This window comes from Chelonoidis abingdonii, chromosome 4, assembly GCF_003597395.2.
Source record: "Chelonoidis abingdonii isolate Lonesome George chromosome 4, CheloAbing_2.0, whole genome shotgun sequence".
NCBI classification, from domain to species: Eukaryota; Metazoa; Chordata; order Testudines; family Testudinidae; genus Chelonoidis; species Chelonoidis abingdonii.
Window position 1 is genome coordinate 120,278,362 of NC_133772.1, and position 19,457 is coordinate 120,297,818.

Consider the following 19,457-nt stretch of genomic DNA (forward strand, 5'->3'; position numbering starts at 1 on the left):
CTGTCATCAGTTTTTTGGCTCTGTAACTGTTTCTAGTGATTGGTCTCTTGATGTTGTCCTGGGGAACTTTGTACTGAGACTGAAGATATCTTATCATTATCGTCTTCTTCATTTGATAGAGGTGGAGCAGAAAAGGAGACTGATGAGGAGTGTCTTGGTACCGTGGGGAATTCAGGAGACTGAGATGTGGTCGGTGCCAGTACTGAGTAATGGGGATTCTAGCATTTCTGAGTCCAAGAGGTCTTTGAAGAAACAGAATTCCTGTAATACTATGGAAGTAATCAGAACCAACAGAGTCTGCCTAGAGGGGCCCGGTGTCAAGGGATTCAACGGTACCTGTAGTCTTCTGTGGTCCAATGATCAGCCAGAAGATGGTGCTCTGGTCTTTTGTGTGGAAGTGCTCGGTACTGAGGCTCTCCTTGTCTCTGGTGGTGCCATTTTAGAAGAGCTAGCACACTCTCTACTGCTTCTTTTCTCTGACAGAACCAATGCCTCTCAGCCCGTGCCCTTCAGGTCTTTAGGCTTACTGACAGTACCAATACTTGAGGAGCCTAATTACTCATGGGTACTCTGTTGCGGTTTGATCAGTGCCAAGGTGGATGATTTTGCAGGGGATCTCTTTTTTCCCAGTCAATTCTTCAGTTTGGGGACTGGTAGCCCTCTTTTTTGGTGGTTTTGTGAGAGGAATCAGCAGATATCCTCATTGAATCCACCTGGGAGCGATGTCCCAAGGACACGGACAGTCATGCTGGGGACTGTTGCTCTGGGGTGATCTAACTGACCTTAGATCAGAGAAGTCTGAGCTTCAGTTCATGGCTTTTTCCTATTCCTGATTTTAATTTCAGACAGAAAGTACACTTTTGTGGTAAGTGAAATTCTTCTAGGCAGTGAATGCAGCATGAATGGCCGGTCCTGACCAGAATAACTTTTCTGCAGGAGAGACAGCATTTAAACCCATGGAAGCCAGGCATGCCCCCTTTTTGGGTTTTGTTTCCCCAAAGAGGAAGAGATAACTGTTTTTGAAAGCCCCCAACCCTCTATTTTTTTTTTTTTTTTAGAAAAGAAAAAAAGAGTAATATTAATCTAGGTAACAAACTCTATTTTCTACACTACTAACTAGAAATAAAGTTTAGAAATGAATCATCACTCAGACTCTTCTAATGCTCCATCTCAGGCCAAGAGAAGTTGAGAAGGAACTGAGTGTGGTTCGCCTGTGCAGCACTAGATAGCACTGAGGCAAGACACCAGAGAGGGAGAGCACATGTGCAAGCCAAACAGGCATTGCTATCTAAAATCTCTAGTCTGGGAGGCACAGTGACACAGATACATCTACAGAGGAGCACCCATAGGGACACTACTCGAAGAAGTATGGCTTTTTCTTTGGCAGCACAATGAAGCTTTGGTAAGCCTGCTGTGAGATACTCTGGCAGTACTGACCCTTGAAGTGGAAAGGCTTCCTCTTGTTAGCTGTTATGTAGACCCTAAAGAGCAGAGTATGGAATCTTTGAGGAGTATGGGGAGTCAGTCAGATTACAAGCCTCAGTGACAGGAAGGATGGTGCAGTGTTCAACAGTGACAAAAACATAGGCAGTGGGAAAAGATCTGGAGGAAAAAAATGCAAGAGTTTTCTCTTATTTATTTGAGTTCCCTGTGTTTCTCTACGAAGAAAGAAATGCTTCTCCCTGCATTTCTTAACTGTTGGCTGTTAGAAGTCATTGATTGCTCCAGGAAAACAATAGAACCTTGAGCGTCTGGATTCACCTCAAAATTATTTTTTGTATAACTCTGCCAGCTGCCCTTTGATGTAGCTGCCTATCCCAAACCTGGACAAAGTGAGGTTTGAAATCAAGTCTAACTATCGAACCTTGTTAAAAAATATCAACTAAGTTACAGAAAATGGAGCCAAGCTACCATTCTGGTAAAAATGGTTGCTCAATAGAGAATACTGCCAACCCCTCATGCTACATGAAGATTCCTGGTAAAAGCCAGTCTCTGGAAGACAGGACCCTTCAAAGTTCTCACAGATCATGAGGGAGATAAACAACTATGAGCTTGAAATCCTGAGCATCAGTCGGAGCGGACTGACAGGTGTGGATAAGAGGAATTCCAAGCAAGAGAAAAAAATCTCATCTATGCAGATTTTAGTGACAATGCATGCTTTGCAGGAATAGCACTCAATACAACAGATTCTATGGAAAAATCGCTTTTCAACTGGAAACCTATCAACCAACACATCGTATGTGTAAGGCTCCAAATCAGATTCCTAAACATGTCAATAATACAGTGCTATGCTCTGACACAGGAATATAGTGATGAGGATAAAGATAAGTACTACAATTGACTCCAAATGTGATTGACAGAATACCAAAACATGATTTACTCATTCTGATGGCTTAAGTGTGATGTGATAACCAAGGAATCGAAAGATCAGTGGGGAAGTATGGGTTGAGAATCATTAAACCCAAATGGTGAGAGATTCATTTAATTGTGCATGGTTTCCAACCCAGTTCTTGCAAGCACCCTGTTCCCTCATAACGACATATGTAGACAAACACAGAATTCACCAGGTGGCAAAACAAACAAAAAAACCAAGCTCAATCACATCTGCATTAGCTCAAGATACAGGTCATCTATCCAAAATGCAAATGCGTAGCGAGCAGCAGATGCCAGTAGCTTTGCCAAACTGAATTTAGAACTGAGAAAGCTCAACTTTAAACAGAAAGGAGCAAAGAAAATCTGCACTACAGAACTGAAAACAAACAAACAAAAAAAGTACTGAGAGAAACTCCAGCTTCAACTAAGGAACAGATCTGAGGCATTGCCAGAGGCAGAGGAAGACAAGACAACTAGACCTAAAGAAAGTTGGCAGCGCTCAGTGACAATGTGATTCAACCAGCAGCAGTTGTAGTTGGATATCAACATAAACAAAGGAAGAATTAGATAAGCCAACAGATACACCATCTTATTGATGAAAGTAAAGCACTGAAAGGAAAACTCCTGAATGCTAAGATCAATGAAATATTGGAAAAAGCAAAAAGAGTACAAGAAAACAGACAAAGCAGTGAAAAGCAATGCAAGGAAAAAGAAACAGCGTTATGTTTAAGACTTAGCAGCTGACACTGCTGTTACGATACAAAACCTCAGTCGTTTAACTAGTAACTAAACCCATGTGGAAACTTGAAAACAGGAAATAGAACAATAAAAAATACAGACGGAAAATGCTTACAACTGGGGTAGAACAGAACAACAGATGGGCAGGGCATTTTAAATAAATCCTCAACAGACCAAGCCATACCTCAGCACCAAAATTCAATGAAACATGCAAACCTGACCAATTTGATATCAACATCAGTCTCATAGAGATGTCAGAAATACAGGCTACAATCAAGAAGCTCAAAAACAACAAAGCAGTGGGAGATGATCAAATCACAGCAGAAATGCACTTGACACTACAACCCTAATCAAACTGGCAGAGCTGTTTAATGAGGTCTGGGGAAAGAGACCACTTCTAACCAGCGGATATATAGAATAATTCTCAGAATACTCAAAAATGGTGTGCGATGTTACAGCCTATATGATTTTATAAAAATATGCTAAAGAATGAATATAAAGTAACTGGAATATGCTTCATGCAAAAGGTCTCTTGTATGTTATCATTACAAAGCTTATAATCTACTGAGTATGATCATCCTATTTGTATAAATGTAACACTCTTGTATCTGAAACGAGAAATATGAAATATAACTCGGAGGGCCTATTGTAATTATGCATTAATGGTGGTTTGGAATCTTGATGACTCCCATTAACCAGGGCAATTGACTGGATGGCTCTGTTTGCAGGCAGGCCTTCATGTGAGTCAGGCTGGAAGGAATAAAGGCCTGAAGTCTTGCAGTGACATGTGATCATGTCACTTGAACTGGAATCCATCTTTAACCTGGTGTCTTTCCGTTGAGAAGGAGGGCGTGGGAACCCAGAGAGGGACAAAAAGATTCCTGCCTTATGCAAAAGATATACAAATAGGCGGAACAGAACAAAGGGAGGAGAGGAGCCATCATGAAGAATCCCCTAGCCACCACCTGAGCTGGAACAAGAGCTGTACCAGGGGAAAGAATTGTACCCACACCTGAAAGGTGTCCAGCTTGAGGAAAAAACTTACTGAAGCATCTCTGAGGGTGAGAATATCTGTATTCAGTTTGATTAGACATAGATTTGCGCATTTTATTTTATTTTGCTTGGTGATTTACTTTGTTCTGTCTGTTACTACTTGGAACCACTTAAATCCTACTTTCTGTATTTAATAAAATCACTTTTTACTTATTAATTGACCCAGAGTATGTATTAAGCAAACAACCATGAATCTCTCTCTCTATCAGTGTTATAGAGGGTGAACAATTTATGAGTTTACCCTGCATAAGCTTTATACAGGGTAAAATGGATTTATTTGGGTTCAGACCCCATTAGGAGTTGGGCATCTGAGTGTTAAAGACAAGCACACTTCTGTGAGCTGCTTTCAGGTAAACCTGCAGCTTTTTCAGCAAGTAATTCAGACCTTGTGTCTTTGTTGGAGCAGACGGGAATGTCTGGCTCAGCAAGACAGGGTGCTGGAGGTCCTGAGCTGGCAGGGAAAAGAGGTAGTCTTGCCACATCAGTTGGCAGCTCCCAGGACGGTTTCTGTGATCCAACCCGTCACATGGTGATTTTACTGACCAACGACTGGAGAGGAGTCACTACTCTCTGTAGCAGGAAAAGTCTTCTATAGTGTGATATTATACAGGATGAAAGAGGCATTGGATGCAAAGCTTAGGGAAGAAGCATCTGGATTCAAGCTGAAGAGATCTTGTGTAGATCAGATATTCACACTAAGGACTATTACAAAAATGCATACAATGGCAGGCTCCCCTTATCATGAATTTAGTCTAATTTCAAAAGGCATTTAACAGACTGCATAGGCATAGATTGTGAAATATTCTTCAGTCTTATGAAATTCCAGCTAAAGTTGTCATCATCAAGACTAAATACATTGATGCAAACAATGCTGTAAGGGTAAACAACCAGACCCAATGGTTCAACATGGACATAAGCATTATTGTTTGGGATTGCCATAGATTGGATAATTAAGAAGTACATTAACAACACAAACACTAGCACAGTATGGGTAAATGGCAAATACCTACAGGGCCTAGATGTTGCTGATGATATCACACTAAAGTGACACCTCCAAAACGCTAAAAAGAAAGACAGACATGTTGGCAAAAATATCAGGCCTACCAGAACTCACAAACAAATGTCCTTGAAACCCTAGTGTCAAGCAATAACAACATATCAGAAGGCAAAAACAAAGAAAGTTGAATAGTTCATTTACTTGAGCAACACCATATTTGCTAACAGAGTTTTTGTGAAATAAGTGATATCAAGGATAGGAAAGGCATCCACAGCATTCACTAAAAACTCAACAACCTATGGAAATCAAAGATATACAGTACCAAAACAAAATTAAACTTTCAACTCAAATGTAATCTCAGTGCTAACATGCTGCTGAAAGAGCTGAAGATCTTAAAATGTTAGACAGCAAATTAGATGCCTTTGAAAATAAATGCCTGTGAACGATTCTGGGCATTGGACAGCAAGACTTTCTCAATGATGAGGAGATCTGAGAAATTATCAGTCAGCAGCTTATCTCCACTAGAATTAGAAGGAAATGTTGGACATCTTTGGGACATGCTGTCATAAACAGATAGCTAAGGGTTAATGTTTCTTTTACCTGTAAAGGGTTAACAAAGGGAACCAAACACCTGACCAGAGGACCAATCAGGAAACCGGATTTTTCAAAGTGAGGGAGGGAACTTCTGGGTGTGTTTTGTCTTTGTTCTGCCTGTTTGTTTTCTCTCGGCTATGAGGGAAGAGCTTTTTTTTTTTCTATCTCCAAGCTTCTTTCTACCCTTCTGTTCCCAAGTTGTGAGTACAAAAGGAAAAGCAATAGGTTTATATTGTATTTTGTATTTACATGTGTGGAGTTGCTGGAATGTTTAAATTGGATATCTTTTTGAATAAGGCTGATTATTCATATTTTCTTTTAAGCAATAGCCCTGTGTTATGTCATCTTGATGCAGTGATCATGTCATGTGTTTTTTCTTTCTTTTTTATATAAAGCTTTCTTTTTAAAACTTGTTGGATTTTCTTTTCCTAGTTAAGGCAAGGGGATAGGAATCTCTGTGCCAGGAGTACTGTCTCTCTCAGGGAAAGACTGGGAGGGGGGAGAAGAAGGAGGGGGGAAGGTAAATCGTCCTCTCTGTTTTGTGTTTCAAGGGATTGAAGCAGGGAAATCTCCTAGTATCCCCAGGGCGGGAAAATCTGGGAGGAAGTAAAGAGCAGGAAGGGAAGTGGGTTATTTCCCTTTGTTGGAGGCTCAGGGCATCTGAGTCTTGGGGGTCCCCCAGGGAAAGGTTTGGGGAGACCAGAGAGTTTATCAGGTACTCAGAATCCTGATTGGTGGCAGCGAGATAAGATCCAAGCTGGTAATTAAGCTTGGAGGTTCATGCTAAGCACCCAGATTTTAGACGCTAAGGTCCAGATTTGGGACAGAGGCTTATTACACATGCCAATAGATAGACTCCCACGTAAAGCTCTCAGATTGAACACAAATGGTGTGAGGAAACAAGAGCACTTCAGAGAAGAACCATCACCCTTAGCAGGGAGGACAGAACAGTCAGTCAGTCTCAACCATAGAGCAGATGGAAGCAGCAGATAATGACAGAGATGTATGGAAGAGACTAGTTTCTGCCCTGTGTGCCAACATCAGCAAAAGTAGGATGTAGTAAAAATCTTCATCATCACCATCACCACCACCACCACCACTTACTTAGGATCTCAAACAGTATATTTTATAATACTTTATTTTTAAATAACTTCAGTGTATCTTGTGGAAGAACTCTCATGTCCTTTTAAAAAAAGGAAACTGCACTAGCAGTTGTCTAATTACAAATAATGTTCTTTTTCCAATTTACATGTTCAAGTTATATTAAGCAGCAACTGGATCTAATATAGTCTATTAATGGAAAACATATCAGAATATCTCATGAGAAATAATATTTTTGTTTGTAATTTATTAGTAAGATTCTGAATACAAACCTCTTATCTAAATTAAATATAAAAGTACTCCTTTTAGATTCCATAATTACTTGTTTTACAAAAAAAAAAAGTGTGATAGTAAATATAACTCAACATATTTGTATAACAAAAGCGTAAATTTAGTACAGTACCTTAATATGTTTTACACCACAGCTGACTAGTTTGTTTGGTTGGTACAAATCCCAAGAAATATCAAATATCTGCAAATAAATCAGAATGCTAGTAAAGATGGCCTTTTTAATACATGTATAATTTTATATATAAATGAAAACAGAACAAATTCCCATCAAAATGACAAGCAGCACAAAATCTACAGACCTACAGACAGCAAAAAGCCATTTCAGAGCTTTTCAAAGAAGTTTATTGGGACTTTTTTTTATGCCTCCCCTCAAAAGTTAAAGTGCATTGTACATTATATAAATAGCTTTTATTATCTGTATTTGTCTGGCATATCCAAAGTAACATACAGTTACAGAAGATGTTGTGTATATATTTAAAAGTTGTAGAAAAAAAAATCCTATCTTGTGTTTGAGAAATAGTATTTGATTATATAAAAAGGGGCACACAGAGGTCTAATGCTGTTTTTTTCTGATGTTTGAGGACCGTGAAGTTATGCAAGTTAATGTTCTTTTATGCCTTTTCTCATTTTTATGTATTATCTTTAGATTTATATATCTAAACTAGAAGCTTGATAAGGAGATAAAGTTCAATATTTGTCAGAATGCTCTGAAGGAGTTGTTAATAATATTCTCAAAAGCCTGGAAGAATTTTAATGCCAGCAAGATTATAAAAAATGAGAACAGTCACCAAATGTATATTATTGTTAAATAGAGTTGTATAAGTTCTTGTAACATGTTTTAATAGTGTTCTTTTTGAGTATTCTTTCATTTGTGTAAAAGCTATGAATAAGCCTGCTTCAAAATGGTCTCCAAAGTACCATGTGTATTCTCTAACTCCTAAGCCACATGCACCTAATGAATTACAGAAGTCAAAAGATTTGGCACATTTTGGTTCTCCAGTACCAGGAGTAGGGTCTAGAGTTGTCTCAAATATGACACCTTCAATATATGCTTTTAGGTCTCCACAGAGTATGCATAATATGTGGTGAACCACATATAACCTAAAGCATAGATATTTATGATGCATATATTTTTCCTCAAATAAAGTTAACATGATCAACTTCTATAATCTACAACAGCTGATTGGGAATTTTTGTTTTCGGAATATATGTACACACAGAGGTTTCAACATACCAAAATCCCACCAATACTCCTATTAAGTAGTTATGCTTACCCTGTCTGTATGACCAGGAGCCATAGATATCATTCTTCCTCTTCTCCAGTCCCACACGCATATTGTATTTTTTGAATCCAGACCCACTGAGACCAAACGCTGATAATTTCCAAGAAGTTAAAAAAAAAAAAAAGGAAAATATCAATATTTGGATCAAATTCCCATTTAATTTTGAGAGTCATCTTACCATACCTGGATTTTTAAAGAAATCTAATTGTATACAGTAACTCCTCACTTAAAGTTGTCCCGGTTAATGTTGTTTTATTGTTATGTTGCCAACCAGTTAGAGAACATGCTCATTTAAAGTTGAGCAATGGTCCCTTATAACATTGTTTGGCAGCTGCCTGCTTTGTCCACTGCTTGCAGAAAGAGCAGCCCGTTGGAGCTACTTGGTGGGGGGTTTGGAACCAGGGTGGACTGGCAGACCCCCTATCAGCTCCGCGCTCCCTTAGGTTCTCTGTGCAGCAGCGGCCCAGCAGGTTATCAGTTGCTGGGAGTTCAGCTGTCCCTCCCTCCTGCCATGTGCTGCTCCTGCCTCTGCCTTGGAGCTGCTCCCAGGAGCCTCCTGCTTGCTGTTTGGGAGGGGTTGGGAGGAGGAGGGCTAATGTCAGGGTATCCCTCTCCCCCCTGCTCCTGGCCCCTGCTTACCCCATTTCCATAGAGCAGGGGGGACACCACAGGGTTCAGGACAGAGGGAGCTTGCTGGCTGCAGCTGTTGTCTCAACTTGCTGATCTACTTAAGGCAATGTACTTAGAGTCGGGTCAGAGTACCTAAAGGTGCAATGTGCATCTCTCTCTCTCTCTCTCACACACACACACACGGTCTCTCTGTCACTGTCTGCCATGCTGTCTCCCCTCCCTCCATGTGTGCTGCCTTGTAGAGTGTGAGGCTACATTAACAAAAGTGTGTTAACCTTTGAGGGCTCAGCCAAGTACTAGATCATCATTTACCAGTAAGGTGTTCCCTGGGAAATATCCCACTCTCTGACTTCACCACCGCAACCAAGCTTCACAATTATCATTGCTGTGTACAGTATTAAATTGTTTGTTTAAAACTTATACTGTGTATAAGTATATACTGTATACACAGTATAATATAGTCTTTTGTCTGTTGAAAAACATTTCCCTGGAACCTAACCCCTTGACCCCCACCCACCCCATTTACATTAATTCTTATGGCGAAATTGGATTTACTTAACATTGTTTTGCTTAAAGTCACATTTTTCAGGAACATAACTACAACGTTAAGTGAGGAGTTACTGTATATATTTAAGAGGGGGGAAAATAGAGCAACAGGGCCCAGTGTTAGTCTTCATGTAAGCAAAAAACTTCCATGGAGGTTGTGTCAGTAGAAAAACAATACACTTTTATAAACCTGAGATTAACTAGTACCTGAATAGATATTAACAGATATTTCTGAATTAATACTTTGAATATTGTTCTTGAAATGTCCTCAGTATACAAATGTGAATAAAACATAAAATATTACTCTGTATTATTACTATGACTCAATTCTGTAAAAATGCAGGTGCTAAATATTAAGTATGTGAGCAATCCCACTGAAGTTAGTTTAAATTTAAAGTACATACACCCTGATCCTGTAAACAGTTATGTAAGTATTAATCTTAAAATTTCAAGGAAGTGTAAAGAATAAACACATCACCTTACTCTTACGTCTTCAAAACCTGTTAAACAAAATATTTCTTTTAAAAAAATTAAGTTAAAGCTGAGAGTGTTTTTAAATTTCAGTTCAGCCAATACCCAAAAATATTTTTAATATTCTATACCTATTAAACTTTTTATTTTATTTTCTGAAATTCTTAAGAGATCCAGAGAGAAGATGTTTCAGACATAAGGAGGCTGCATGAAAGGAATAGAGAGAAAAGCGGACTGTGTGCATGTGCACATTCAGTTTCCAGATGGTTGTTTACAAGAGCTGCAATTCAATTCTGCACTTTCAGTCACTGCTGACCACTAAAAACCTTCACAGGCATCCATAGCTGTACAAGAATGGTGGTTAATTTATATTTTGAAGACTAAGCTATATCATTCTCCATAAACTATGTTATGAAATAATTTGTGCTGCCTCCAAAAACAGCAACTGATTTTGTCTTGCATGATTGCTTTAGCGTGAGGGCCTAAAACTAGCACTGAAGGAACTCAGTAAGCATATCCAAGGAGTCCCAAGACAAAAGATGAACTGCAAATCTGGAAGTGCCAAAAAGTTATTCCTGAGATGAAAAAAATAAAATAAAAATCTCTCTGTGCTCTCCAGCCCTCTCTTAGCCTAATATGTGGAAATAAACAGCATATTTCTGGGCTTAACTCACTCTTCATTTTAGCTTTGCATTTCAACTTTATTATTTCTTAAACACTGAGAGCATAATTGTTACTGTGCAAGATCTGACCACGATGATATTACACAATCTTAAAGACAGACTAAGATCACACAAATACGAAGTGGGTGCTAGGGTGTTTTGGTTTTGGATTTGTTTGTTTTTACATTTGGATAGTGATGGCTTAATTTTGACAGAGGAAGGACCTGTGAGCCTTATGGACAAAGATTTTTCCTCTCTTTAACTGATAATGCTTACACTCATAGGACCAAGTTAAGGCAAATTTAGTTTCTATTTTCTGACACACATAGATGTTAATAGTCAGTTAAAAAGTCTGCCTGTCAGCAAAATCCACCTACAATACTACCAACACCAAACTGTCTGCAAGGTGCGCAGCCCACAGCAAAGAAACTACATGGAAGTGATCTCTCTGGTCTCTATTTGAAAAACTCCATAAATTCCCAGTTTTCAGATCTCTCAAAATCTACTCCTTCTACTGAAAATGTTCCAAACAGGAATTGACCTAGCTCCAGCATTAACAATCCCTCTCAGGAATGAGTGGAGTAAAGGTATATTGAATCTAATACTATTTTTATAATAATTTTTAAACCATCCATCATCCTGAGATCTGGGTGTTATACAAAACTTAAGTAGAGATTCAAATCTCAAAAAAAGACCAAATTTCATGCTCCCCAGCTACGTGCAGATTTACCAGAGAGCTAGGAAAGCAGGATTTAATTAGTATGGAACACCTGAACAAAGAGATAGGCCTTGAAGTTCTTTCTAAAACTGGCTAGGTTCATGCTTAACTGTATTTCCACAGACAACATATTTTAGAGGTGCAGCTCTCCTATCAAGAAACCTGTACCATAAACTTTACCATTGGAGCCAGCAAGTTGTAACATACTGGATGAGCATGGGCATAGACAACTGGGGACTGAGGGAGCTATAGCCCCCTCCCCTTTCCCCCCAAAATGTAGAAACTGCATTAATAAAGAAACACTGAGTTGGGAATTGAAGTTCATTTATCTCATTTTAATAAAAGTGAAGAAATTTCGTTATGATGCAAAACTACTAATTGAAATGATATTCAACAGCTATTATTTTATTTTTTTTAATTCTAGACCCACCCCCCCCACCGCAAAATATAAAAAGGTTATTTATGTCCCTGATGAGTGTAGATGTATGGTAGTTTGGAGATGATGAGACAGTCTTAAGGTAGCCTGGGCTTAGACCCATTTAGGGCTTTAAATATGGCAATCAGTATCTTGAATTTCACACACCAGTCAAATGGCAACAAGTCCAGACAGGCAGCCATAGTCTGGACTAGAGGGAGTTTCCAGCGGACTTTAATAGACAATCTTAGATAAACTTTAGCCCTAGACTAGGATAGTTGAGCTAAGAGGTTATGAAGGCAAGAATGATTGATGCTAGAACAGCATTTGAGGGGTAGAGGCATAGTTTGCTTTGTTCCCTGTAAGTGAAAGAATGTTGTTCTTGCAAGCAATGATTCCTGAAAGTTTAGTCATAGTGAGAAATCTAAAACCTAAAGATTCCCTGTCACACTGATGATCTCTACGGCTACCCTCTTAGGTTTCTAGGTTTTTTAAATGAAATTCACACTTGGGAGCATTCTTACCCTAATTCTTGCTCAGATAATGAGAACAATTGGTCTCTACACCACTACATTTCTAATTGGGAAAGTAGTAGAGCTAGTAGGTAACAGAAATTAGTTTCCCTGGCTAACCAAAGGAACTAAAGTCAGCTAGGGAAGAACACAGCCTAAGGACATATTATTGGGCCTGGCCTCTGCACCGGTTTGTAAGAAGGGGCGAATGGGACGGGGAAGTGGAGTAGCACAAGGAGCCTTCTCCTCACTCTGTGCAGAGGCCAGGCACAATTTCAGTTAAGACTGAAGTGTTAGCAAACCCCCAAAACAGAGAGAATAAACTAAAATATGCCCCAAATCAAACAGCAGAGCCATCTAGCTCAGAAAAGCAAGTCTGCAGGGTGCTGAGACATTCAGGGAAGCAATTTGCTACTCTGGGAACAGCGCCTCCTAAAGCCCCGCTATAGCAGTGGCTCCATACTGACTCCAATAAAGGCCAGTACCATAATCATATAATCTGGCCCTACGACTGTGGTTTTTTTAAAATCCTCTTTTCAAGATGGTTAACATTTTGTTAGCTGGGGACGAGCCTGCCATCATGTGTGTCTTCTTTCTTGCTCTCTCCTATACCTGGAATGATCTCCCTATTACAGTGCAGTAAGCTCCGCTCATCTCTTCATTCACATCTCTTCTGAAGTTGCAAATTTTTAAGTTTGGCAAGAAAAGTGTCTGTAAATACTAACATCGCTTTCCTGAAATTGGAACTGGACAAATAAAACCTTTGATTCAGTTCATATCCTGAAAGAAAGTTGTATCGGAGGACTTTTTTTTAAACAGATTTAGACAGTTTATCTTTTAAAAACAGATTCTGAAAATAGAATATTGACTACATACCTGCCCATCTAAGTCAAATGCCAAGCAAGCTATACCATGTGTGTGAACATCTTTCAGTATCGATATAGTCTGCACAGTGTATGAATCCCAAACACAGATATATGGTTCTTTTCCAACTTGACCTGTTGCCACCAACACTTGTTCAGGATGCAAAGCAAGGCTGTCAAAAAAAACGAAAAATAATTTCAAACATTATAACATTTGTTCAAGAAACTTGTATATTATTTAGCTCGTTAATCAAATGTTAGTTTAATTCCTTAAACAAAAGTCAACTTTTATTACAAGTTTTCCCATTGACACAACAACACATCACAGTATCATCATGTAAGACAACTTTCACGGTAGCCATACAACTTTCTTTCGTACAGTTCTAACAATCGAACTTACATCTTACATGAGGTCTTTTTCAATGTGAAATTTATTTTATAACCTATCACACTCACTAATCATCTGTTCTGCAACATGCATGCTTTACCAAATTCTTCTGCTTAATTATTATTTCCCATTTCCTCCTGTTTAAAAGGACACCAACACAAAACATAAGTTTTAATTACGGACAGTTGACTTAAAATATAATAAAATAAACGCTTGCCCATAGTTAAGGTTGTAGCAGAGCTTATGTCAAGTTGATTTTTCAAAGTGTTCTAGAATCCACATGCTTAGGCAAATTGCTTTGAAAACTGGTATACCACATGAAAGGCCAAAAGTAACAAATGCAGGGAAAATCTGGGGTTGTTTGATCAAACATTTCCTGAGATTCAGACCCTCATAGGACATTTTTTTGTGCACTAGACCCTCACAGAAACAATGTGTTTCTTTTAACACTTTTCTGAACACATAGCCAGGAAAAAAACAGCAGCAAGAATCCCCAAAAAACTCATATCCTTGGAATGCCAAAGCACTGATCTAGTGTTCCTTGCCAGGATTAGGCACCAGAAATGGCAATTTAACCCAAAATATGGTGAACATGTAAATGAGGTATAACAGAGGACCTGAAATCTTCCAGTTTATATCATATCAAAGGAAGATAGGTAAGAGGGATGTATACCTAGAGAAATCCAATACTTCTGTACAAACCGGATACAGCAAAACAGAGGGATCTGGGAAATGCTCTACTTGACCAGGAAGGTAACCATTTGAAAGTTGACTCTATGCCAATGGTTACCAACCGGTTGATCGCGATCGACTGGTCAATCCTAGAGGATCTCAGGGTACGTCTACACTGCACGATTATTTCAAATTAGCTTAAACTGATATTACAAAACAGATCTAATAAAATCGGTTTAGCGCGTCCACAGTGGGATCACGAAATCGATTGTTTGCGTCCATGGTCCAAAGCTACCATATACGCATCGATTCAGGAGCGTGACACTGTGGTACGCTGTTCCTCAGCATATCCCATAGTTCCCTCCGGGTTGGACCACAGTGCCTGATGGGCAGAAACACTGCCCCGGCTGTGCTGGGGTAAGCCTCACCCCTCCCTTTGTGAAGGCAGCAGACAACCCTTTGGCGCCTTTTTCCGGGTGCATTGAGCAAACGCCATAGCACAGCAATCATGGACCCCTGAGATCACAAACGGTATCTGACCGTTGTCAACACTCGCATACTCTGTGTGACTATACTGACAATGACTGCAAAGGCAGGAGGAGAGGAGGAGGCAGCGTATTGCTGAGCGGCGAGGACAGCGATGAACGAGATGGAGGCAGATTTCTCAATAACCGCTGGTCCCAGCGTTTTGGGCTACTGCTAATAACGGGGCATCTTCTATTCCCATTGAATGCCGAATTTGGGCACGGGAAACAAGCACAGATGGTAATGGACGCTGTTTGCAGTGTGGGACGATTCGCAGTCGCTGCGAAACTTTCGCGATGCGTGAGGCACTTTCTTAGAACTTTGTGACATGCTTTCCCCTGCCCTGAAAGCCATAATACAAACATGAGAAGCAGTCCCTCCAGTGGAGAGAGCGAGTGGCAATAGCCTCTGAAGCTTGCAACGCCAGACAGCTACCGGTCAGTCGGGAATCATTTGGAGTGGGCCAAATCTACTGTAGGGGCTGCAGTGATGCAAGTAGCAAAAGCAATCGTTAAGCTGCTGCTACGAAAAGGTTGTGACTCTGGGAACGTGCAGGTGATAGTGGATGGTTTGCTGCAATGGGTTTTCCGAACTGTGTCGGTGGGGCATAGATGACCTCATATCCCATTCTTGCCCAGGGCCCCCAGTACGTAAACCGCAAGGGGTACTTTCAATTGTGCGCAAGCACTGGTACACAAGGGACGTTTCACCACATCACGTGGGATATGGCCAGGAGGTCACGACCCGCGTCTTCAGGACACTAGCCTGTTTAAAACTGGCGTGCAGAAGGGTTACTTCCAGACCATGAAAAACCGGTTGGGGATGTGGAAATGCTGTAGTATCTTGGTGACCCAGCCTAACCCTTGATGCCAGGCTTCATGAAGCCATACACTGGCAGCCTGGCAGTGGTCAGGAGCTGTTCAACTAAGGCTGAGCAAGTGCCGGATGCGTTGGTAAATGTCATTGGCGTTTAAAGGGTCCTGGTCGATCATTACTACTCCTCAGAACCTCAGCCACAACCAATTCCGCTGTGCTATGCTGCTTGCTGTGTGCTCACAATCTTTGATGAGATTACAGGGGAACATTTGGCTGGGTGGGAGAGCTGAGTGCAATACCTGGCCAGCTGAAGTACGAGCACACCAGGACCAGGCGATTAGAAGAGACACCTGGGCGCTGTGCATCAGAGAACCTTAAACGAGTTTCAGCACGGCCCAGGTACGGCAGGTGCTCTGTTTGCTTTCCCTTGATGAACCCTTCAGCACTTTTATGGACTTTTCAGTGTAATGCACCCACCTCCAGCCTTTTCATTACAGGGTTGGCGAGGAACGTTAAATTCAGTCCGTTTAAAATCGATCTTATTATTCATGTACAAGTAATATAGCATCTGTTAAAAATCATGTGTTTTCATCACTACGTTTCCCTGTAAGCAACCCACCCTCCCCTTTCGAGTGTATTCTTTATTACAAAGGAACTATAAAAAAAGGCAGAGAATTAGGAAGGTACCCTGTGCTTGTGCTTTGGAAAGGAGGGGAAGGGAAAGGCATTAAGCACATTGTAGCATATGACAGCCTTTACTTGAACTCTTCCAAGGGGCGTGAGGGTAGTCGGCGGGTGCGAAAGCCTTCCCCACGCGTTCTTACACGTTCTGGGTGCGAGGAGATGGGACGGGGCTTGGCGGAGGTTATACAGGCGGCTGCAGCGGCACTTCTGCTAACTGCGCTGCATTCCATACCATGCGGAAGGATCTCTTGAGCCATGAGCCGTCGGAGCATTCATCTTGCAACGCAGACTTAACCGCATCTGCAATGGCATGGTCTCCGCTCTCATCGTGTTATCACGGATCCTTTCCTGATACATTTGCTACCACTCCCTTCACAATCTATGTTTATCCCTCTCATTGCTGTTTACTTCAATAATTTCTGTGAACATTCATTCTCGCGTCTTATCTCTCCTCCGTCGTCGAGACACCCACCGTGATGGCATAGGACTGCACGAGAATATGTAGCAAGCTGTCATGGGGAAGGCACCAGGGTGATAGTATGTGGAAAGCATCCTTTGTACAGAGCACATGCTATACTTCTTTCACATAGTAACACTATCCACCTTACAGAGCAATTTTTGATTCTCGATACAAGGTCGCATTTGTATCGTAAATATTCATGTTCTGTGGTCGACTGGTGTGGCACCACACGACAGAGCGGCCAACGAAACATCCACAGCGTGGTAAAGAGCTTAAGTTGACTTCCTCCGCCGTTCATTACCAGTGACTATATGATGCCTTGCTCCCTGTAAGAGCGAACCTGCCAAACCCAAACCCGCCTTTCACATCACACCAACAGCGCATTGGCTCCTAATCAATACGATCCGCTGCTAGTGATCAACCCATACATTCACCCCCCGCAGCGCGTGCTGGTGCTGGGAAGAATCGCTTGCCAGACCTGAAAAAATGCATCGCTATCCCTCCCTCCCATCCCCCGCTCTGGCCAGTAGCAAAATACGCATTCTGCCCCCTATTTACATTCCCTGATTTTCTACAAGGTAACAAGGATCAATCGTCTCTCCTGAGAAATACCAACCAGAGGCAGATCGTTGGTTTCTGCAATGCCTTCAGTGCAATGCCCTTCATGCCTTGCAGTACACAATGTCTTGCAAAAATGCATGGCGTTGAAAAGTTACTAAATGGGAAGAGATAAGAGCTGCCTTGCCAGAAATGTTCTCATATATCCATAAGGCTTTTTGAGTTCCTCCACGATCGATTCATGGAGATTTATTTGGAAGAGTTTTTCGCTCCATCCCAACAATGGAACGACGTTTCCTGTACATAATGGCTGCCGACTGCAGCAAAAGCCCTCGTGTCCAATGCGGCATCTAAAAACCATCGTTGTTTTAATCCGTGTTGATACAGAAATGAAAGGACAACTTACCGGAGGTCGTTCCATGGCTTCACTGTCTGGCTTGTCGCTTGGAGCGCAGGGACTGTAATTTTGGGTCTCAAAAGCATTGGCTGTTGGGGTTGAGACTGCTGTTTGCTACACCACGGTTATCTTTCACTCTTCATCTTCCTCTCCATCTTCCTCGGTACATCCTCAGAACACTGAATTCAATCCAAAGTCTGAATCCACGACAGGGGCACTGCCCGGTGGCGGCAGCGTGGGTATGCGCGCTAACGAACCCAAATTGCAATGTCGTTCAGCAAAGAAGTGGCATGTTTCAGCTCAGAGCTGACCTTCCGTTGCTCTCTGGCTTATTGTAGCCTCCTAAGCTTCCTTCAATTTTACTCGCACTGCAGGGTCCTGCTGTTTGCCCTTTTCGCCAGTAGACTCTGAAATTCTTTCAAAACTTTTTCATTCGTCTTTTGGAATGCAGTGCGGTGAGCACTGAGTCCTCACCCAGGATAGACGATCAATCCAAACCTCCTGTGTGGTCCAGCTGGCGCTCTTCTCGATTATCAGAGAGACTGCATTGTTCCCAGGCATTGAGCTCGTGTCTACTCAGCCTGTGTGTTGTTGACCCACGGTGACATCAGGAAATGGAAATTCAAATTCGCGGGATCAGGCTTTTTCCTGTCTAACTGGCCAGGCTTCCACAGCTGTAGTGTCCGATGCTATCATGAGTGCCCTTGTCACAATGGTTCAAGAAACCAGAATTGGGAGTGGCTCACCTTGGGACAGAGTCAATCGCATCCTTCTAGTTCTAAAAATTGAGTTACCGTCCCTGCACTGGACTGTTCATAGCCCGGCTGCCTGCCTCCAAACTGCCCCCCCCCCGCGTTTAATCACGATAAGTCTAATGGTGTCTTATTCTTGATTCTCCCACGACTGCAAACACAATTGGTGGGGCCCTGCCACGGTGAGCTGCGAGGTGGGTAGAGAAGGGAAAGCTAGGGTTGCGGTTCTTGCAGGGGAACCCCCTGTAATACAGCAACGACAGAGTAGCTGCGCTCTTCTAAACACTTGACTCTCTTTTGGTAGGCAGGACAGACTCCTATTTTTAGAAACCATAAGGGAGGGATTGACTCAGTGGCCAGTGAGTCAAGTCCAAGTTTGCTTTTGCGTTGCGCCCCAGCTGATATTTAGCCATGAGGCTCAATGATAGCCAGAGACAGTTCAGAGAAGGAGAGATAACGTCATATCATTGCCAGTTATTTCTCCGCAGTAAGTGGTAACGACAACTTGGTCAACCATTCTGTGCTATCATTCAAAAGCAATTGATGCTGGTGAAAATATGTAGCGCTTCGATGTCGCCTCTGTCTCCACGGCATCTAGTACACAAATGGTGACTGGAAAAACAAAAAGCGGACGGTCTCTAGGCTGCCGTGCTATTGTTGTCTGCAAGGGCAATCCAGGAGAAAAAGGTGCGAAAGCTGTCGCTGAGTTCTTCCCGGAGCAAGGAATGACTGCGACATTTACCCAGAACCCCCGCGACGCATTAACATATCCTAGGGCGGCCGGGGATCAATGGAGGAAAGGAAAGGGGGTGCTGAGGACTCCAGCTATCCCACAGTCCTCGACAGTCTCTGAAAACATATTGCATTCGGGTATGCGCCCAATGATCTGTAGCTTACAACAGGTGTCTCGCAGTGTTCACGAACAGCTCTCAGTCTCTTCCCCACCCAGCACGAGGAA

At 41.6% G+C, this 19,457-nt stretch overlaps 1 protein-coding gene across 2 annotated transcripts in view; it reads right to left on the reverse strand.

Moving 5' to 3' along the window:
• The window catches only part of EML5 (EMAP like 5), a 328,115-nt gene that overhangs the window by 239,483 nt on the left and 69,175 nt on the right, over positions 1 to 19,457 (reverse strand). For both annotated transcript variants that reach the window (XM_075065608.1, XM_075065607.1), the window contains exons 2-4: positions 13,261 to 13,420; positions 8,422 to 8,520; positions 7,260 to 7,328 (exon numbers count right to left, since the gene is read on the reverse strand). In XM_075065608.1, coding sequence (XP_074921709.1) covers positions 7,260 to 7,328; positions 8,422 to 8,520; positions 13,261 to 13,420 — 328 coding nt within the window. The remainder of the gene's footprint in view (positions 1 to 7,259; positions 7,329 to 8,421; positions 8,521 to 13,260; positions 13,421 to 19,457) is intronic.